The 15,517-nt window shown below is 41.8% G+C and overlaps 1 protein-coding gene across 5 annotated transcripts in view; it reads left to right on the top strand.

The window, feature by feature from the left end:
• Window positions 1-323: 323 nt before the first annotated feature.
• UBE2V2 (ubiquitin conjugating enzyme E2 V2) overlaps window positions 324-15,517 on the top strand; it is a 30,218-nt gene continuing 15,024 nt past the window's right edge. For 4 of the 5 annotated variants that reach the window (XM_085537396.1, XM_015855548.3, XM_085537397.1 and 1 more), the window contains exon 1: window positions 324-366. In XM_085537396.1, coding sequence (XP_085393522.1) covers window positions 351-366 — 16 coding nt within the window. In that variant the 5' untranslated portion in view covers window positions 324-350. Of the gene's footprint in view, window positions 8,058-15,517 lie in introns of all 5 variants that reach the window. The other variant, XM_085537398.1, reaches the window with a different exon arrangement.

Genomic DNA, 15,517 nt, shown 5'->3' with positions numbered 1-15,517 from the left:
TGTTTGCTATACTCAGAAAGCTCACTTCTAATTCTATCACCACAAGCACTGAAAGCGCTGCTTATTCCCGTTTGCTCAGAAATAGCAGCTTTGTCAAAAGAAATAGAAGGCAATGGAAGAACTAAAAGCTTGAGCAGATGCAACGTTTTGTATATGGAAAGACAACATCCTCAGTGTTTCCCGGCTCCCTGTACACCCCCTTCCCTCACAGCCAGGCCCCACCCCATATATCCACCTCCTCGCCCGCCCCTCGATGCGGCCCGCCCCTATGCAGGAAGTGCCGTATGCATTTGGCGGTAGTGACGCGCTTGGCGTGCAGGCCCGGCCCGGCGCGGGGGGGTTTGGACAAGATGGCTGGCTCCACAGGTCTGTGAGGGGGCTCGGCGGGCCTGGGATTGTGGCGGGGGAGCTCAGTGTTGTGTCTGCGGGTGGGGACGCCTCATGAGGGCTGGGTATATCTCCTTTCTCGGGGATTGGGTGAGCTGTCAATGGTGGGAGCGAGTGGAGTGGGGTGGAGGACTCATCCGATGGGGGAGAAAGGGAAACGGCAGCACCGCTGGGCTGGGCTCGGCCACGGGGATGGACCCTCTTGTCTTTAGGGCTGCGACGCCGCCGTGAGAGCCTAGGTTACGTCGTCAACGGGGTGAGAAAGTACCTCGGTTCTGGGAATCAGTGTGGTGGGGTGGAGAAGACTGTGCTAATAGGCAGGAAGGGGTGGATGTGTGTGTGTGTGTGTGTGGAGAGAATGGAGGGGATGTTGCCAGCCCTGGTAAAAAAAAATGTAGCAAGGATCTGTATTGCTGCACCATCTACACGTCTGTGTACAGCAGTTGTAGTGTAGCATCTTTCCAAAGTGAAGGTGGTGTCTTTTTGCTCTTTCTGCAAGGGGACAGAGGTCTGGCCTTAGAGGAAAACTACTGCAGTTGATTGGTGACTGCAGTGTGCTGGGGATAAAGAGTGAAGCGTCTTGTTCTCTTTCAGTGGGCAGCCAGTTTATCATGTAGGCAAATGAAAAGAGCTGCAAGGTGTAACTTGGAAGCAGGAGAGAATGAATTCTGTAACCAATATAGAATCTGTTGAGTGGAATGTCGAGGTAGCAGGTAATAAATGAATAGACAAGAATACTTCTTCAAGTCACGAATGGAAAAAGAAGCATAGTTACACCATCTCACTTCTGTTTCATGAAGGGCTTGAAAAATAAGATCTTTTTCTGCTGTAAAAAGCTGAGAGCTACAGGGCCTCTTTCATTCTTTTCTCACTCCCGAGAGCTTATAAGATGTAAATGGGATTGACAGAGCTCAGGACAGAGGAATCAATTGACCTCAGTGCTCTCTCTAGGCTAGACATTGTCCAGGCCGATTCATTTCTGTTCCCAATCCACTGGCTTGTCAAAGGATTGAGACTATAACAAAGCAGGAAAAAAAATAGCAAGTGAAATGTCTTATTTTGGTACCTTATTGTTGATTCCTCAAGGAGATTGTCTTTCATGCTAGGAGAACATTCTCTCCACTTGGTAATATGACTTATGGAGATGTGGGATGCACAGAGTCCAATTTGGAAAGATTACAATGAATTGGACATAGAGCAGCTCTTGCAAGTCCAAAGAGCAGTCCAAAAAAGAAATATTATTACCTATGTCAGGCTGAGCTGGAATAGATACATTAGAGAAAGTTCAGTATTTACTCAGCTATGGATTACTGCACTTTATTTTTTTAAGACAATTAGCATTATACCAGATGTCAAAGTTTTAAAGAATTTACGAATACTTTTACTATGAAATAACTTCCAAAGTCTTCTGCTGTTGTCTGGGCTCTGACATGGGGTTTCCTGCACAGGAAATAAAGCTGTTTTAAGGCATGTGCTTTGAGTATTGGCATTTTGCATGTCAGTACTGACTGCAGGCTATTGTAGAGTATCTGTTACTAAAAAATTGTATATAAAAAAGCTGTTTTTTTTTTACTACAGTGTATTTGACTACATAAAAAGCAGTAATTTTTAAACAAAATTCTCATGGTTTTACTGTTATAAATGTCCTTCGTAGTCTTACATGTGATATTTTAGAAGCTTCTATATACTTTGTATAGTTTAACTGAATAGCGCAGTAGTTTTTGTCTCAGGAATACAGTTGCCCAGGCCTCTTCTCTCGTGTAATCAGTGATAGAACTAGAGGGAATGGTTTTAAGCTGAGCCAGGGCAGATTCAGGCTGGACATCAGGAAGTATTACTTCTCAGAAAGGGTAGTCAGGCATTGGAATGCACTGCCCAGGGAGGTGGTGGAGTCACCAACCATGGGGGTGTTCAAGAAGCGTCTGGATGTTGTGTTGATGAATATGATTTAGCCGGGAAGTATTGGTAGTGGTTGGAGTAGATGATCTTCTAGGTCTTTTCCAACCTTGATAATTCTGTGATTCTGTGATAAAGTTCACAAAATATAGGAAATGTACAGAATCATACATGCATCTGTCTCAAACAACGAAGTCATTTTAGTAAAACAAAGCATGCAAACCCTCCTTAACACAACTGCTGGGAATATTTAGTCATATCTTCTGGAGCAAAATGCTTATTGCAGTGGGGAAAATGCTGTTGGCTTTTCGTTGACATATGCACAAATTGGAGATAGGGAAAGAACAATGACAACAAAGAAGTCCTATAGTAGGTAGGAATGTGAAGGTTTCACACAGAGTGACTCTTAGCAGGAAGCAATGTTAAGCTCTTCTCTATGGAAAAGAGGAAGGAGTGATTTATTATAGACATGAGTTTTACCTCTGCCTGCGTGAATTTCATCTGCTCTTGCTGTCGTGTTCAACTTCATCCTTATTTATTTCAGAAAAATGAATGTATCGATCGTGTGAAATCCAGTTGTGAAACTGTAGCACCAGGGAAAACCAACAAAACTTGCTAAGGTCAACTGTCTCAGTTTTATTCCAGCAATTCCTTTACTAATGAGATTGCTAATTCTTTGAACAGTAAGAATAATGCCTTTTAAAAACAAATAATATCATTTGAAGATAGCTTTTCTTTAGTGTGTGCAGGAGAAAGTGTTTATGTCAGCACTTTATGTAGCTGCGAAATTTCATACTTGCTTTTAGAAATCATCTATATTAACTAAGTTTACATGTAAATATTTAATGTCGTAGTGGCTGACATTTCAAAGATGCATTTGGATTAATCTTGTAGTGTGACAGCTGTTGCTTGTAGCTGGACCTGAGTTGTTTGTGTGGGAACTGCTGGGGAAATGGGGAACTGATCGACATCATAAAACTCACTTAATAGTCTAATCTTTAAAGATGAATTGGCTACTTTACGTGACATCACAGTTTCACAGTATCACAGTCTTGTGGGGGTTGGAAGGGACCTTAGAGATCATCGAGTCCAACCCCTGGGATTCGAGCCTCCTGTGTAGCAGAGCGGCACTTCTACCACTTGCACCACATGTTACCTATGTAAGGAAAATTTTCTTTCTGAACTTATGTATGATTGATTCTGGATAGAAATGATGCCGTGCTGAACGTTAGTGCCTTGTTTTCTTAAGCTTAGTGTTCTTCTATCTAAACTATTGGATCTGGGTGAGTGGCGAGTGCAGCTGTAAGGAAGGTGACGGTGAAAATGAAGGGCTGGAAACAGTCTGACACCCCAGGCTTTGAAGCAAGGACTGGCAATAACTTGCCTGGTGATGAAGTGATTTGTGTGTGTGGTTTTATTTTTGTTCTGCGTGTAGATCTATTTTCCTTCAAAATCTTCCATTGAAGATGATTCCATAATGTGGGGTATTTCACGTCACTTTTCCTTTAGATTTTTTACAGCTCTTCTCTGTTGAAGATCAAGCTGATATCTGCTGTTCTGTGCTTAGTAGGATAGAGATTAGTGAACTATCATACCTTGTTTGGAGGCTGCTAGATATCAAGAGCCCTTTAAAGGAATAATAAATGAATTGATTCATTGGAGGGATGTTGAAGTAATGTTTTGAAGACTTTTTTTTCTTCCACATGAGAAATGGTACAATTTAAGCTTTGTATCTAGAAAACTTGTGTATTAAACTTGACCTGACTGGGTTTCTACTTTCCTTTGAACTATTTGTCTACCCATTTCCTTCCTCTACCTTATAAGAGAAATATCTCTCCTAATATGTTTTACCTTCATGGATTTATTACTCCTTCTTCCTTTCTCTATTATACCTATGACGTTATTAATCACCCTGGATTTATTCGAGAAGTCAGTTAATAGCACTTCAGAATTTTACAATCCTCAGAAAGGTTTGTTCTTGTATTTACAGTGTAGCTCTGTAAAGCAGAGAACTCTTGAAGCTGTAAGTAATCAGAGAAAACAAAAGAAGTAGAATGCTGTGTTCTGTGTGGCATCGCCCTGTGTGGGGTGTTTTTCCATCCTGTCCTATGCACAAGGAAGCTGGAATTGTTCTGACTGCTTTGAAACATCGTGGCAAGCCGCAAATTATTTTGCATGTGCTTCAGCTGGGTTGAAAAGAATCTCGCTTACAAACGGCTTCTGAACTATATATAGACCATGAGTACTTTCTGACTGTGACTTACATAGGCAGGACACTCGGTTTCTTCTCAGAACTTTACCCTTACCATATTCATCTCCTTGTTGCTGGTATTTTACAGTTTGGTCTTTAAATGTAAGCTCCAACACATATCCACAGTGGCTATGTAAGAATATGCTCAGAGGCTGAGCACCTTCCTCAGAGCGTTACAAAGCAGGCCACTTATTTAAGAACTTGTTTGATATTCAGGGGTGTTATCAAGTTTAGTATGGAAGCCCATTACTTAAATTGTTGCATACAATCCTAGAAAATGCTATCCTGAATGAAGAGGCAAGGCACACCATTCCAGGAATATCTGTCTTCGAAAGGGCTGACAATAGCAGGACACGGGGAAATGGTTTTAAGTTAAAAGTGGGAAGATTTAGGTTGGATGTTAGGGGGAAGTTCTTCACTAGGAGAGTGGTTAGGCCCTGGAACAGGCTGCCCAGGGAGGTTGTGGATGCCCCGTCCTTGGAGGTGTTCAAGACCAGGTTGGACGGGGCCCTGGGCAACCTGATCTAGTAAAGGTGTATGTTTGGTGGCCCTGCCAGGCAGGGGGGTTGGAACTACATGATCCTTGAGGTCCCTCCCAACCAGGGTCATTCTGTGATTCTGTCTTTCAGTATTTGGAGACAGATTGTCTATATTATAAATCTAAGGCTTCTCACATCAGGAGGCTTCTGAATGTGTGGGAACAGAATTGCCAAACCTCATGAGTAATCGGCGCAGTTGAGGTACATATACACATTCATTACTTTGTGTGTTTTGCCTTTCTGAAGTTTTATTCCAAAAGCAACATGAGTACATGCTGTGTAACTGTTCAACTGTTGACAGACTCTTCCTCCTCTCTCCATCTACTCTTGCATGCCAATAGCTGCTACTTCATCCTGTCCAAAACTCGATCTCAAGTAGCAAATCAGCTTCAGCTCTCCTGTCGCACAGGTTTCGTTGCCTTGCTGTGTCAGCTTGCTGGCTGGAGCCTCAGCATGGGTTGTATAAAGACAAGATGCTGCTAGAGAAGGCATTCATAGCCATCTTAAGATGTACTCAGAAGGGTTTTGCTATATGCTGCTTTACCCAAAAGAATGTTTTCCTTTGTTTGACATTTGGAAGGCACTAATGAGATGTAATGTGAACAGTATTTTGAATGAAATCAGTACATCGCTACAAAAGCTTAAAGGTTGTCAAGCTGTCAGGCTGGTTCTGAAGTAGATGAGCTTTCACTTTACAACCTTTTCAAGTAGGTCTGGTGCCTCAAGTACGTGACTAAAGATCGCTTGTAGTTAGCAAATGGGACCCTTAGTGGAAACCTAAAACCTCAGAGCTCTGCATTAATCCTTTATTGCAGAAGAATCAGTGGCTTCAGCTGTATTGGGGGGAAAAAAGTCAGGAAAATAGCTTCTAACACTTAGGCTCAATAACTGCTTAAAAACATAGTCACTTCCTTTCATTGCATCTATAGCTGTTCATAACTGGGTAGCTAAGTGAATTTCACATGTGCTATAATAACAAACATTTTTTGCGTTTCATATGAAAACAGTGTGCTTTATTTATTATCAGTGTAGTCCTAGTAGAGTGTCCAGTATTACTCATCTTACTCAGAACTTCTTTTTCAAGGTAAAAAGTGTATGGATTTTCTCCCTGAAGCGGAACAAATTCTCATGTAAATACAAAGTAATTTGAACCTTTCAAACCTGTTGTGTAAAAAATGGCAGATTGAAACACCGTTATCACAAAGTTAAAATAGGGAAAGAATTTGATGACAGTTCTGGCTGCTAAATACATGGTGAAATACATGGAATGCTTCCAGATTCCGTCCTTAGGTGTACAACCGACAAAATAATCCCGGATCAGGCTGTTTTCCATAGATAAAAGATCTTTATGTTATGTGCTGTGAGTGCTGAGTCATGTTGCAAAGGACCTTTATGCAGGTCTTAGAAAAAGTGTTTGCTAATCAATGACTTATAACCCGTTTTAGACAGCTTTACAGCTTTGCTAAACTAAATCCTTGCTGCTTCTCTTGTTATCTGGGTCACACATTGTATTCCTGCTATTAAAGCAGACCCTGTGAAAGTCATTTCATGGTAAGAGATTTTGGCCTCCGCTGGGTTCCTCCAGCCTGCCTTTATCTGTAACGATTTTTATGCCATCTTTCCTTGAAAATATGGCTTTCAAAGTATGTATTTGAAATCCTTCTTCCCCTCTGTCAACACAGGCTTAGCCTTAGGGTGGAAGTTTAAAGAATGGAGGCTGTTTGCTGTTGTAACTCTCATTTAGTCTTTTATACCTTTATATACCTTAATGTTTTGAATAGTGGGCCTACTTGTACTAAGCAAGGATGGTTTTATTTTTTATTTTTTTTTTAACTTTTTAAGAGAGAAATGGGGAGCATTTCCTTGATAAAATCTTCATCCCATAGACTAATAGTAATTAATGTTGCTGGTGGGTTTTAAAGTGATGGGTATTGCTTCTAAATGTTCTTTTCTAGCCTCCTGTCTTAGGTTGTTTGGTACAAAGCTGGAATAGCAATAAAATCCTTAATTTGATAAGCATCACAGCATCTCTCATTTTACGTAATCTTACCACATCGCAAACTAAAACCTGTGGGACCCTGCACATAGCAGGGAGATTGAGACTAGATGATCACAGAATGACCTGGGTTGGAAGGGACCTCAAGGATCATGTAGTTCCAACCCCCCTGCCTGGCAGGGCCACCAAACATACACATTTACTAGATCAGGTTGCCCAGGGCCCCGTCCAACCTGGTTTTGAACACCTCCAAGGACGGGGCATCCACAACCTCCCTGGGCAACCTGTTCCAGGGCCTAACCACTCTCCTAGTGAAGAACTGATCATTGTGGTCCTTTTCAACTCAGGCCATTGTGTTTCTGTGGTAATCAGCTCATTGTGTTTCATTCGGTAGTCACCTCTCCAGAGTTAATTTTTAAATCCTAAGTGACCTATGGTTTTACACCTTTCCCCAAAACAAACCTGACTGTGGCAATAGGTGAACTCCTATAATGATGTAACTGTTTCATTCTGGTGTGGATTTGTTAGGGTTAGGCACAAGTGGACTTGCCGTGTTCCACCCAGCGAAGCTCTTAGTTCTCAATGGCGTTGTTTAGCACAGAAAGCTTGTATCTATCTTCTAAATTGATGTATTTATACCACTGATGTTGATGCAAATTCAGAAAATAAGTGAGTTTTGAGCACTTAGCAGTTTCTATGTAGGACTGCAATCAACTGAAGTGTTTTAGTGTTCTAATTTTCTATTGTTGTGTTAACTTTTTCTTTTCTGAGATATTTTAATCGCTTAAAGCCTGTGGTGTGAGAGCTTCTCAAGGTTTGGGGTTATTTGTTTATGCACCAGAGTGCTTGTTTGTGCCCAGTTTTGTAGTCTAAAAGCAAATGAATCTGAAGTGGAACAATCCTCTTCAGAGCATTTTCATGGACAGTATCAGCAATTGCTCGCCAGCAACTGCATCCATGGTGGTCAGAGCTGTGTAACAATGCAAAGGTAGGTTGAACCAAACTCTTAATTGTAGCTACAACCTTGCTAACAAAGCTGAGTTGTGTTAGAGTTTCTCTCAGATCTGGACTATATTATGAGTGTGAATGTATCTAGTCTTACCTATCTGTGTCGTTCCTGCTTGCTGATGTAGGTGTGATGGCTCTTAGCCTTGCACAACTTTAGGAAATTTAGGGCATGGTTGCTACATGAAAAGATCAGGACACTGAAGTTCATTCTGAAGCTAGACTGCAAGGTGTGGGGGTGTGGGGGCCACAGTGGCGAGGCTGGTCTCTTTTCAGTAGTGTGCGGGGACAGGACTAGGGGTAATGGGATGAAACTGCAGCATAGGAAGTTCTGCACGAATGTGCGGAAGAACTTCTTTACAGTGAGGGTGACGGAGCACTGGAACAGGCTGCCCAGGGAGGTGGTGGAGTCTCCTTCTCTGGAGATATTCAAGACCCGCCTGGACGCCTACCTGTGTGACGTGGTGTAGGGAGCCTGCTTTGGCAGGGGGTTGGACTCGATGATCTCTAGAAGTCCCTTCCAACCCCTACAATTCTGTGATTCTGTGAAAAGGGGAATAGTGGTTTCACTGAGGGGTGAACCCTGATAAAGTGAAATGGTGCGGAATGGGAAAACTTCCTGGGATTGGTGAGAAGTCATTTCTCAGTAGATGCTGGTCAGAGGTGAAACTGCTCTGATGAATCAGGCAGTTAATGGCTGCCTTGCCTCCCTCTTGCCTGCAGCTCTTCTGAGAAAGGTGAGTAAGGGGGTGGAGGTGGCTGGGAGGAGTGCAGGAGGTGAGAAGTCACTAAAAGCTATGTAGGTAATATTTTCCTGGTGGATGCTGGCCGTCACAGTGAGAGTCTTGTCCTTGAGGCTGCCTTGAGTACGTTATCAGGTGAATTATTGAACAGAATTGGTAGAACTCAAAATAGGAGCAGATAACTCCCTTCTGGTTACCTAAGAGGCAGGCTCAGAGAAAAGGAGAGAGCACCTGAGGTAAAGATGCTTTGGTAATGGAGATGTTTGTTATCATCTGCTAGTGATTTCTCACACTACAAGCCATAATCAATAAAAACTAAAAGTGTACAGACATTTTGTTACGTATTTATATGATTGTAATGCTCACTGTGCAGGAGAAGTCAGGTCCAAGACCTCATCATTCTTACTGTGAAACCAGCAGCAACTGAAACATACTGAATAAATGGATGCTGCTTCTGCAGGTCCAGTGTGCTGAGATCTGTTATATCCAGCACTGTGATTTGTAGCTCAAGGTGTTATAACATGCTTTTGTTAATCAGGTATGTTTATGAAATCCCAGATACTAATGTAAAACTTATTTCCTTCCCTCTCAACCCTCGTGCTAAATAAACTTTATTATTGTTCATATATTGAAAGCTTTGTTATGATTTTCTGATGTCTCAATATACTTCATACTACTTTTCTGATGTATTATAAACTGGGTCCTGATGTTACCACCTTCCTTTCTTGTGAGGCTGTCCATCACTGTTCTCGGTGTACACTATATTCTGGATTTTTTCAGAATGCAGCTGGGTAAATGCATGTGAAAGGTAAATAAGAGGTTGGTTTCCATCAGATGTGAGGTGGGCTCAGCCTTGGAAGTGGGAGTGAATGGCTGAACTTCTGAGCATGCTTCTGTTTCCAGCCTTCTCTCAGTAGTCTGCCTGCTTGCCCCATAACAAGCAAGTATAAAGTAAGTTCTGCTTTTGCTTTGAAGGCCTGTTTTGCTGCATGTTGCAACTGATTCCAAAGCATGAGCTGGAGGAGCTCAAGATGTGTTCGATGCCAGTTTTAACACAGTCCAACTAGAATCACTACCAAAACAGAAAAAAAGCACAAATCAGTGAACATACCTACTTGGTTCTGTTTAGAATGTATCATTTTTTAATTATTACTGTTAGCAGATCACTAATGAGCTTAATGTTATGAAATTGAAAGGGGAAAAATCTGCTTCTGTACATCTGTTGTCAATGAAATGACTCCTTATTTCTAAACACCAGGGTCTGTGCATCATGTGAAAGATACAAACACCCCTGTGCCCTTATGGGCCCTTTTTCCTGTGGCCCAGATATGTGTGCGTTTTTGCATTAAACGACTGAGGCTTCTGTTGCATGAACATGATTTCTCATTATCTGCCTTCTTACTGTTAACTTTCTAGAGAATATTTATGACTATAGCTAGATTAAAATATAAAGGAAATACTTGTGCGACTTAACTTTAGTTCTGTGTCTATTAAGACACTGAATCACAGAATGACCCGGGTTGGAAGGGACCTCAAGCATCATGTAGTTCCAACCCCCCTGCCTGGCAGGGCCACCAAACATACACCTTTACTAGATCAGGTTGCCCAGGGCCCCGTCCAACCTGGCCTTGAACACCTCCAAAGACGGGGCATCTACAACCTCCCTGGGCAGCCTGTTCCAGGGCCTAACCACTTTCCTAGTGAAGAAACGACGACACCAGCAATGTAAAACTTTACATAATAGAATCCTTAGAGTTGGAAGTGGCTTTTGAAGATCATCTAGTCTAACTTCCCTGCAATGAACAGAGACATCCACAGCTACCTCAGGTTGCTCAAAGCCTGGTCCTGCCTCACTTTGAAAGTCTCCAGGCATCCACCACCACTCTAAGCTACCTGTGCCAGTGCCTCACCACCCTCACTGTAAAAGGCTTTTCCCTGTTCCCTAAATCTCCCTTCTTTGAGCTTTGAAGCTGTTTCTGCTTGTTCTGCCACCACAGACCCTGCTAAAGAGTCCACCCCCTTCTTTCCTGTAGTGCCCATTTAGATTCTGAAATGCTGCTCCCAGGTCACCTTGGAGCCTTTTCTTCTCTATTGAAGTAAATAAATAAAAAGCTCTATCGGTGTAATTCTGAAGGTAAATATTGCTTTAGATAGCTTTACCCAAAGCATAGGTTATGAGATGAAGGTTTATAGCTTTCACTTTACATTGTTTATGGGTTCCTTTCGGGGAACTGTTGTTTGCTAAAGGAAGTGTTTTCATAGAAGGGAAAAACAAAGCAATACAATTGATGCAATGCATACCAGAACTTGTTTTGCAAAAACAGAGAAACTTTAGTGTAGTTCCTATTGTACCTTCTTGAAATTTCCCAGCCTAAATGTCTTCAAGTTTTCACAGATTTTAAGTATTATAAAAGGCAAAAGATGTTAACCAGCTACAGAGTTCCTGTGGAGTGGAATGCATCATTGTGTTTCTGTGTATCTTTAATTTGCCCTGTAAAGACGACGAATTGTTAGCACATCAGTTGTGCCGGGTACAAGCAATTTCTGTAGCTGGTGCTTCTAAGATGGCCCTTTTCTATTGTTTAACATTGTAACAAGACTGGCTCTAACTTAAGAAAAGCATTCACTACATCAAATAAATGGCTGTTTGCTCTATACATGCCAGTTACTGTATGTCCGTGTACTTAAGCAGTGCACATTTACCTGCTACATTTCTCCTCATATTCATTTCTAAAGATAATCTTTCTTGTTTGTTTCTTTAAGTATGTGTGTTTCTAAATGCTTTCCACAGGTAATTTTGGCTGTGTTACTCTTGACGGGGACAAGGGGAAATGGTTTTAAGTTGAAAGGGGGAAGATTTAGGTTGGATGTTAGGGGGAAGTTAGGCCCTGGAACAGGCTGCCCAGGGAGGTTGTGGATGCCCCGTCCTTGGAGGTGTTCAAGACCAGGTTGGACGGGGCCCTGGGCAACCTGATGTAGTAAAGGTGTATGTTTGGTGGCCCTGCCAGGCAGGGGGGTTGGAACTACATGATCCTTGAGGTCCCTTCCAACCTGGGTCATTCTGTGATACTGTGAGCTGGCAGATCTGAATGCCTGTCATTTATAACTTGGCCCACTGCAGACAGCAGTAATGAGATGCTGATAAATTGGTCTGTTACTGTGCGTCCTTGAGACTTTAGCAAAGTGGGGAATAAGCACTCAGGATTGCTGTTTTAAGGGGTTGCCCATGCCTCATTTTAGAAGCACAGAGTGCTTAATAGCTCTGTGTTTTCTGTTGATTTTTGTTGTTGCTGTTGTTTTTACGGTGTGGCTTTAATAATTCCTTTTGTCATGCCATTGCTATTGACAGGAAGGCAGCTGTTGGCTTTTATATGATAAAATCAGCGATGGCTGGATCCTTGTGGAAAATATACTTGCACTGTATGGATGTTTCACCTGTATAAGCTAGAATGACTTAGTAGCTTATTCATCATCCTGATCAATGTGTATCATCCATGCTAAATGGACTAAATGCTTTCATTTCACCATTTAAACTCAGAACTGTTAATGCAGAATATTCTGTTGCATTTTACTTGCTTTGGAAACATACAAGCTAAAGGAAAATAGAGCAAAATAGCCAATGGTAAATGCATCTTTATGAACAGCGTTGGTATATGAGACTTTGAGTTGGTTGTGTTGTTTCCCAAACAGTTCCACAGCAGCAACTGGAGGCTTTGAGCAATGATCGTGTTTGTTACCTGGCTATTGGAATCAGTGCTTCTGTTATGTGCATAGTTATGTTCTTGATTTAAAAACAAACAGAGTTCACTATGGAACTGCTGCGTTCCACTGAGAGTGGTAGCAATGCCCACCTTAATTAATATGCATCTTATACCTTTGGGACTTGGAGCCAGGTTACTGTGATCAACTTCTGATCATAATTACAATGTAATTAACTTAAGCTTGGAAATAGTACTTGATATCACATTCCTAGTATCAAGTCAGCCATTATTTTCTTTTGCGTTCTCTGAATATTAAACTTAGCACAGGAGTGTGGTGTGATAACAGGCAAACAAGAATATAGATCATGTTGGTATTTTTAATGTTATTTTTTTCTTCAGAGAAAAAATACCCTACCAAATTAGTTTGCACAAGGCTGTATTTTGCAGCTGGAGAGGAAGGTCAGCATTTCACATGCACACGGCCTTCCTTCCCCTCTTTGTACTTCACCCATTTCAGGGCTTACCTGAGGGTTTGGTTGTTGCAATTTCTTTTCAACTTAATTTTTTGTCAGTGTGGTGTATTTCAGCTTTCATCTATCGTAAGACTTGTTATGAATCACTCAGGTTGAAAGGTACATGAAAGGTACCTGTTGTTTTCTCTGTGTTTTTACTTCATATTTTTTTCTCTGTGCTTCAGAAGAAATTACAATACAGGTTAAAATCTGCACAGCTGACATCTATCCCATCTCCTGGGATGCCAGAGAGTAGCTATTTTTTTGCCAGCCTAAAGCTGTTAAATGCAATAGGAGTGGGGTTTTATTTTTGTTTTAATTACTAAGTTCTACGTATTCTGCAGGTTTTGTTAGCTGGAAGTCAGCGGGCTGAAGATAAGCCATACATTCAAAATTGTTTATGCCGCAGTTTTCCTTACGTGGCTGCATCAGCTGAAAAGAATAACATCCCAGACAGTATCCTAGCTGTGCGAATGTGTAATTTACTGATACAACTTGTTATTGGAAGAACACGGGAAGATTTGGTTTTCCAGCTGTTCTTGTGCATGTGCTGTCAGTATGTACTATGGTACACGGCCTGTGTTATCAGTGTAGCTTTTAGGCATCATTCGAGCCAAGAGCTGTGGAAGATTTTGAGAAAAACTGAATGGATATAGTAATACATAGTTTTCAGTATAACACGCTGTGTTGCACATAAAGCCCTGAGTCAGTCTGAAAAATGAAGCTCATGGTTCCCCTCTGTAAGGGCCAAGGAGAAGAGGGGAGCATACATTACAGAATCACAGATCACAGAAAGACCCGGGTTGGAAGGGACCTCAAGGATCATGCAGTTCCAACCCCCCTGCCTGGCAGGGCCACCAAACATACACATTTACTAGATCAGGTTGCCCAGGGCCCCGTCCAACCTGGTCTTGAACACCTCCAAGGACGGGGCATCCACAACCTCCCTGGGCAGCCTGTTCCAGGGCCTAACCACTCTCCTAGTGAAGAACTTCCCCGTAACATCCAACCTAAATCTTCCCTCTTTCAACTTAAAACCATTTCCCCATGTCCTGCTATTGCCAGCCCTTACATTATCGTCCTCCTGTCTGTTGCGTGGCTGGTCCCAGAACTGAACAAATGTTCAGGGAGTTCAGGCTTCCAGGTGCAATTGAATATTCTGGGTCTTATCTTTCAGTTTAATGCATTCTGTTTTGTTAAGTTAGTTCCTTAATCTAGAGTGTGTTGTCTTCAGTCGTTAAAATCACTTCTGTTTGGTACAGAACAGTAGAGACGCATAGTTTACCTTCAGCTGCAGATAGAGACGAGCAACAGACAGCTGCACAGTGACATCCAGAACATACTTATTCCTGCGAGTATCCAAGAAATGAAGCAGTACCATTGAAATTACACAGGAAGTGCTGAAGGATTTCATATTCTCCGGTTTTAAAACAGAATGTTCAATTAAAGCAGTTTCAATGCATTTTTAAAGCAATTAAAATTGTTTCTATGGACATGGTTATATCAGCACAGCCCACTTAAACTTAAACTGATTTATATGACCACAAAAGGAGTCTGTCAGCATGAGTTATTAAAAAATATGATTTAATGGAGCCAGTCTGTGCTGTCAAACTTGACTGAAGTGCAGTTCCGTGTCTTTTTAATGCTTATTAATCTATACCAGTAGGTGATCTGGCGTTAGCAGCTGTGAAGCTGTGTCTTGACACAGTAGCAGCAACATGTTTTTCCTGCATTTACTCTTCTATTGCAGCAGTAAAAGTTACTGGTTCTGCTAAAAGGTGCTGAAGATTCCTTTTTTCTGACTTTTTTTTTTCTCTTCCAGATTACGTAGCTTTTGGATAGAGCTTAAACGCAAGGTTTTCTTTCTAATTTGTCCTCTGTTTCTTACTTCCACCAATTACAAAAGTAGCCCACATATGGAAGTAGACTTTCCTTAATAGTTATGTAGGTCACTCCAAAAGTAATACCTCCTATTTTTTTTTTTTCCATGGAAACCACAGCACATATAAAGAGCACAATAGCACTGTTTGACAGAGCAAATTCTCAGCTACAAAACACAGTTTTTCAATGTGGTCACCAGCATTAGCTGTGTGTTTTCACTATTGATAAACAAGAGCTGGCATGCCGTGCACATTAAAGTCTGCGTGGCTGTCTGGAACATGGTTTGTCTATCACATCGTTGCCACCACTGCTGAAATGCACCTCTCACCGCATCACGGTGCCCACATCCACTGTTGGGTCTCCATAAACATCCAGCAAGTGTTGACGAGTGTCAGTGGGTGCCATTTTTTCCTCATGGGGGAATTCAGGTCTATACTTTTGCTCTATACACATTTCCATCAGGCTCTGTGTCAGACTACTCTGCTGCCATCTGTCACACTGCAACAAAATGTAATGGGATGTTGGCAGGAAGGTTCAACCTCTACCATTGTCCTGCCAACATCATAAAAGAGGAGGCATTACTTTTGTGGCAGTCCTTGGCTTTAC

The sequence above is a fragment of the Coturnix japonica genome, chromosome 2 (genome assembly GCF_054131305.1).
Source record: "Coturnix japonica strain WE chromosome 2, WE-NBRP24, whole genome shotgun sequence".
In the NCBI taxonomy this organism is placed as follows: domain Eukaryota; kingdom Metazoa; phylum Chordata; class Aves; order Galliformes; family Phasianidae; genus Coturnix; species Coturnix japonica.
Note: the sequence above shows the minus strand (reverse complement) of the source record. Positions and strands in the feature narration are given on the sequence as shown.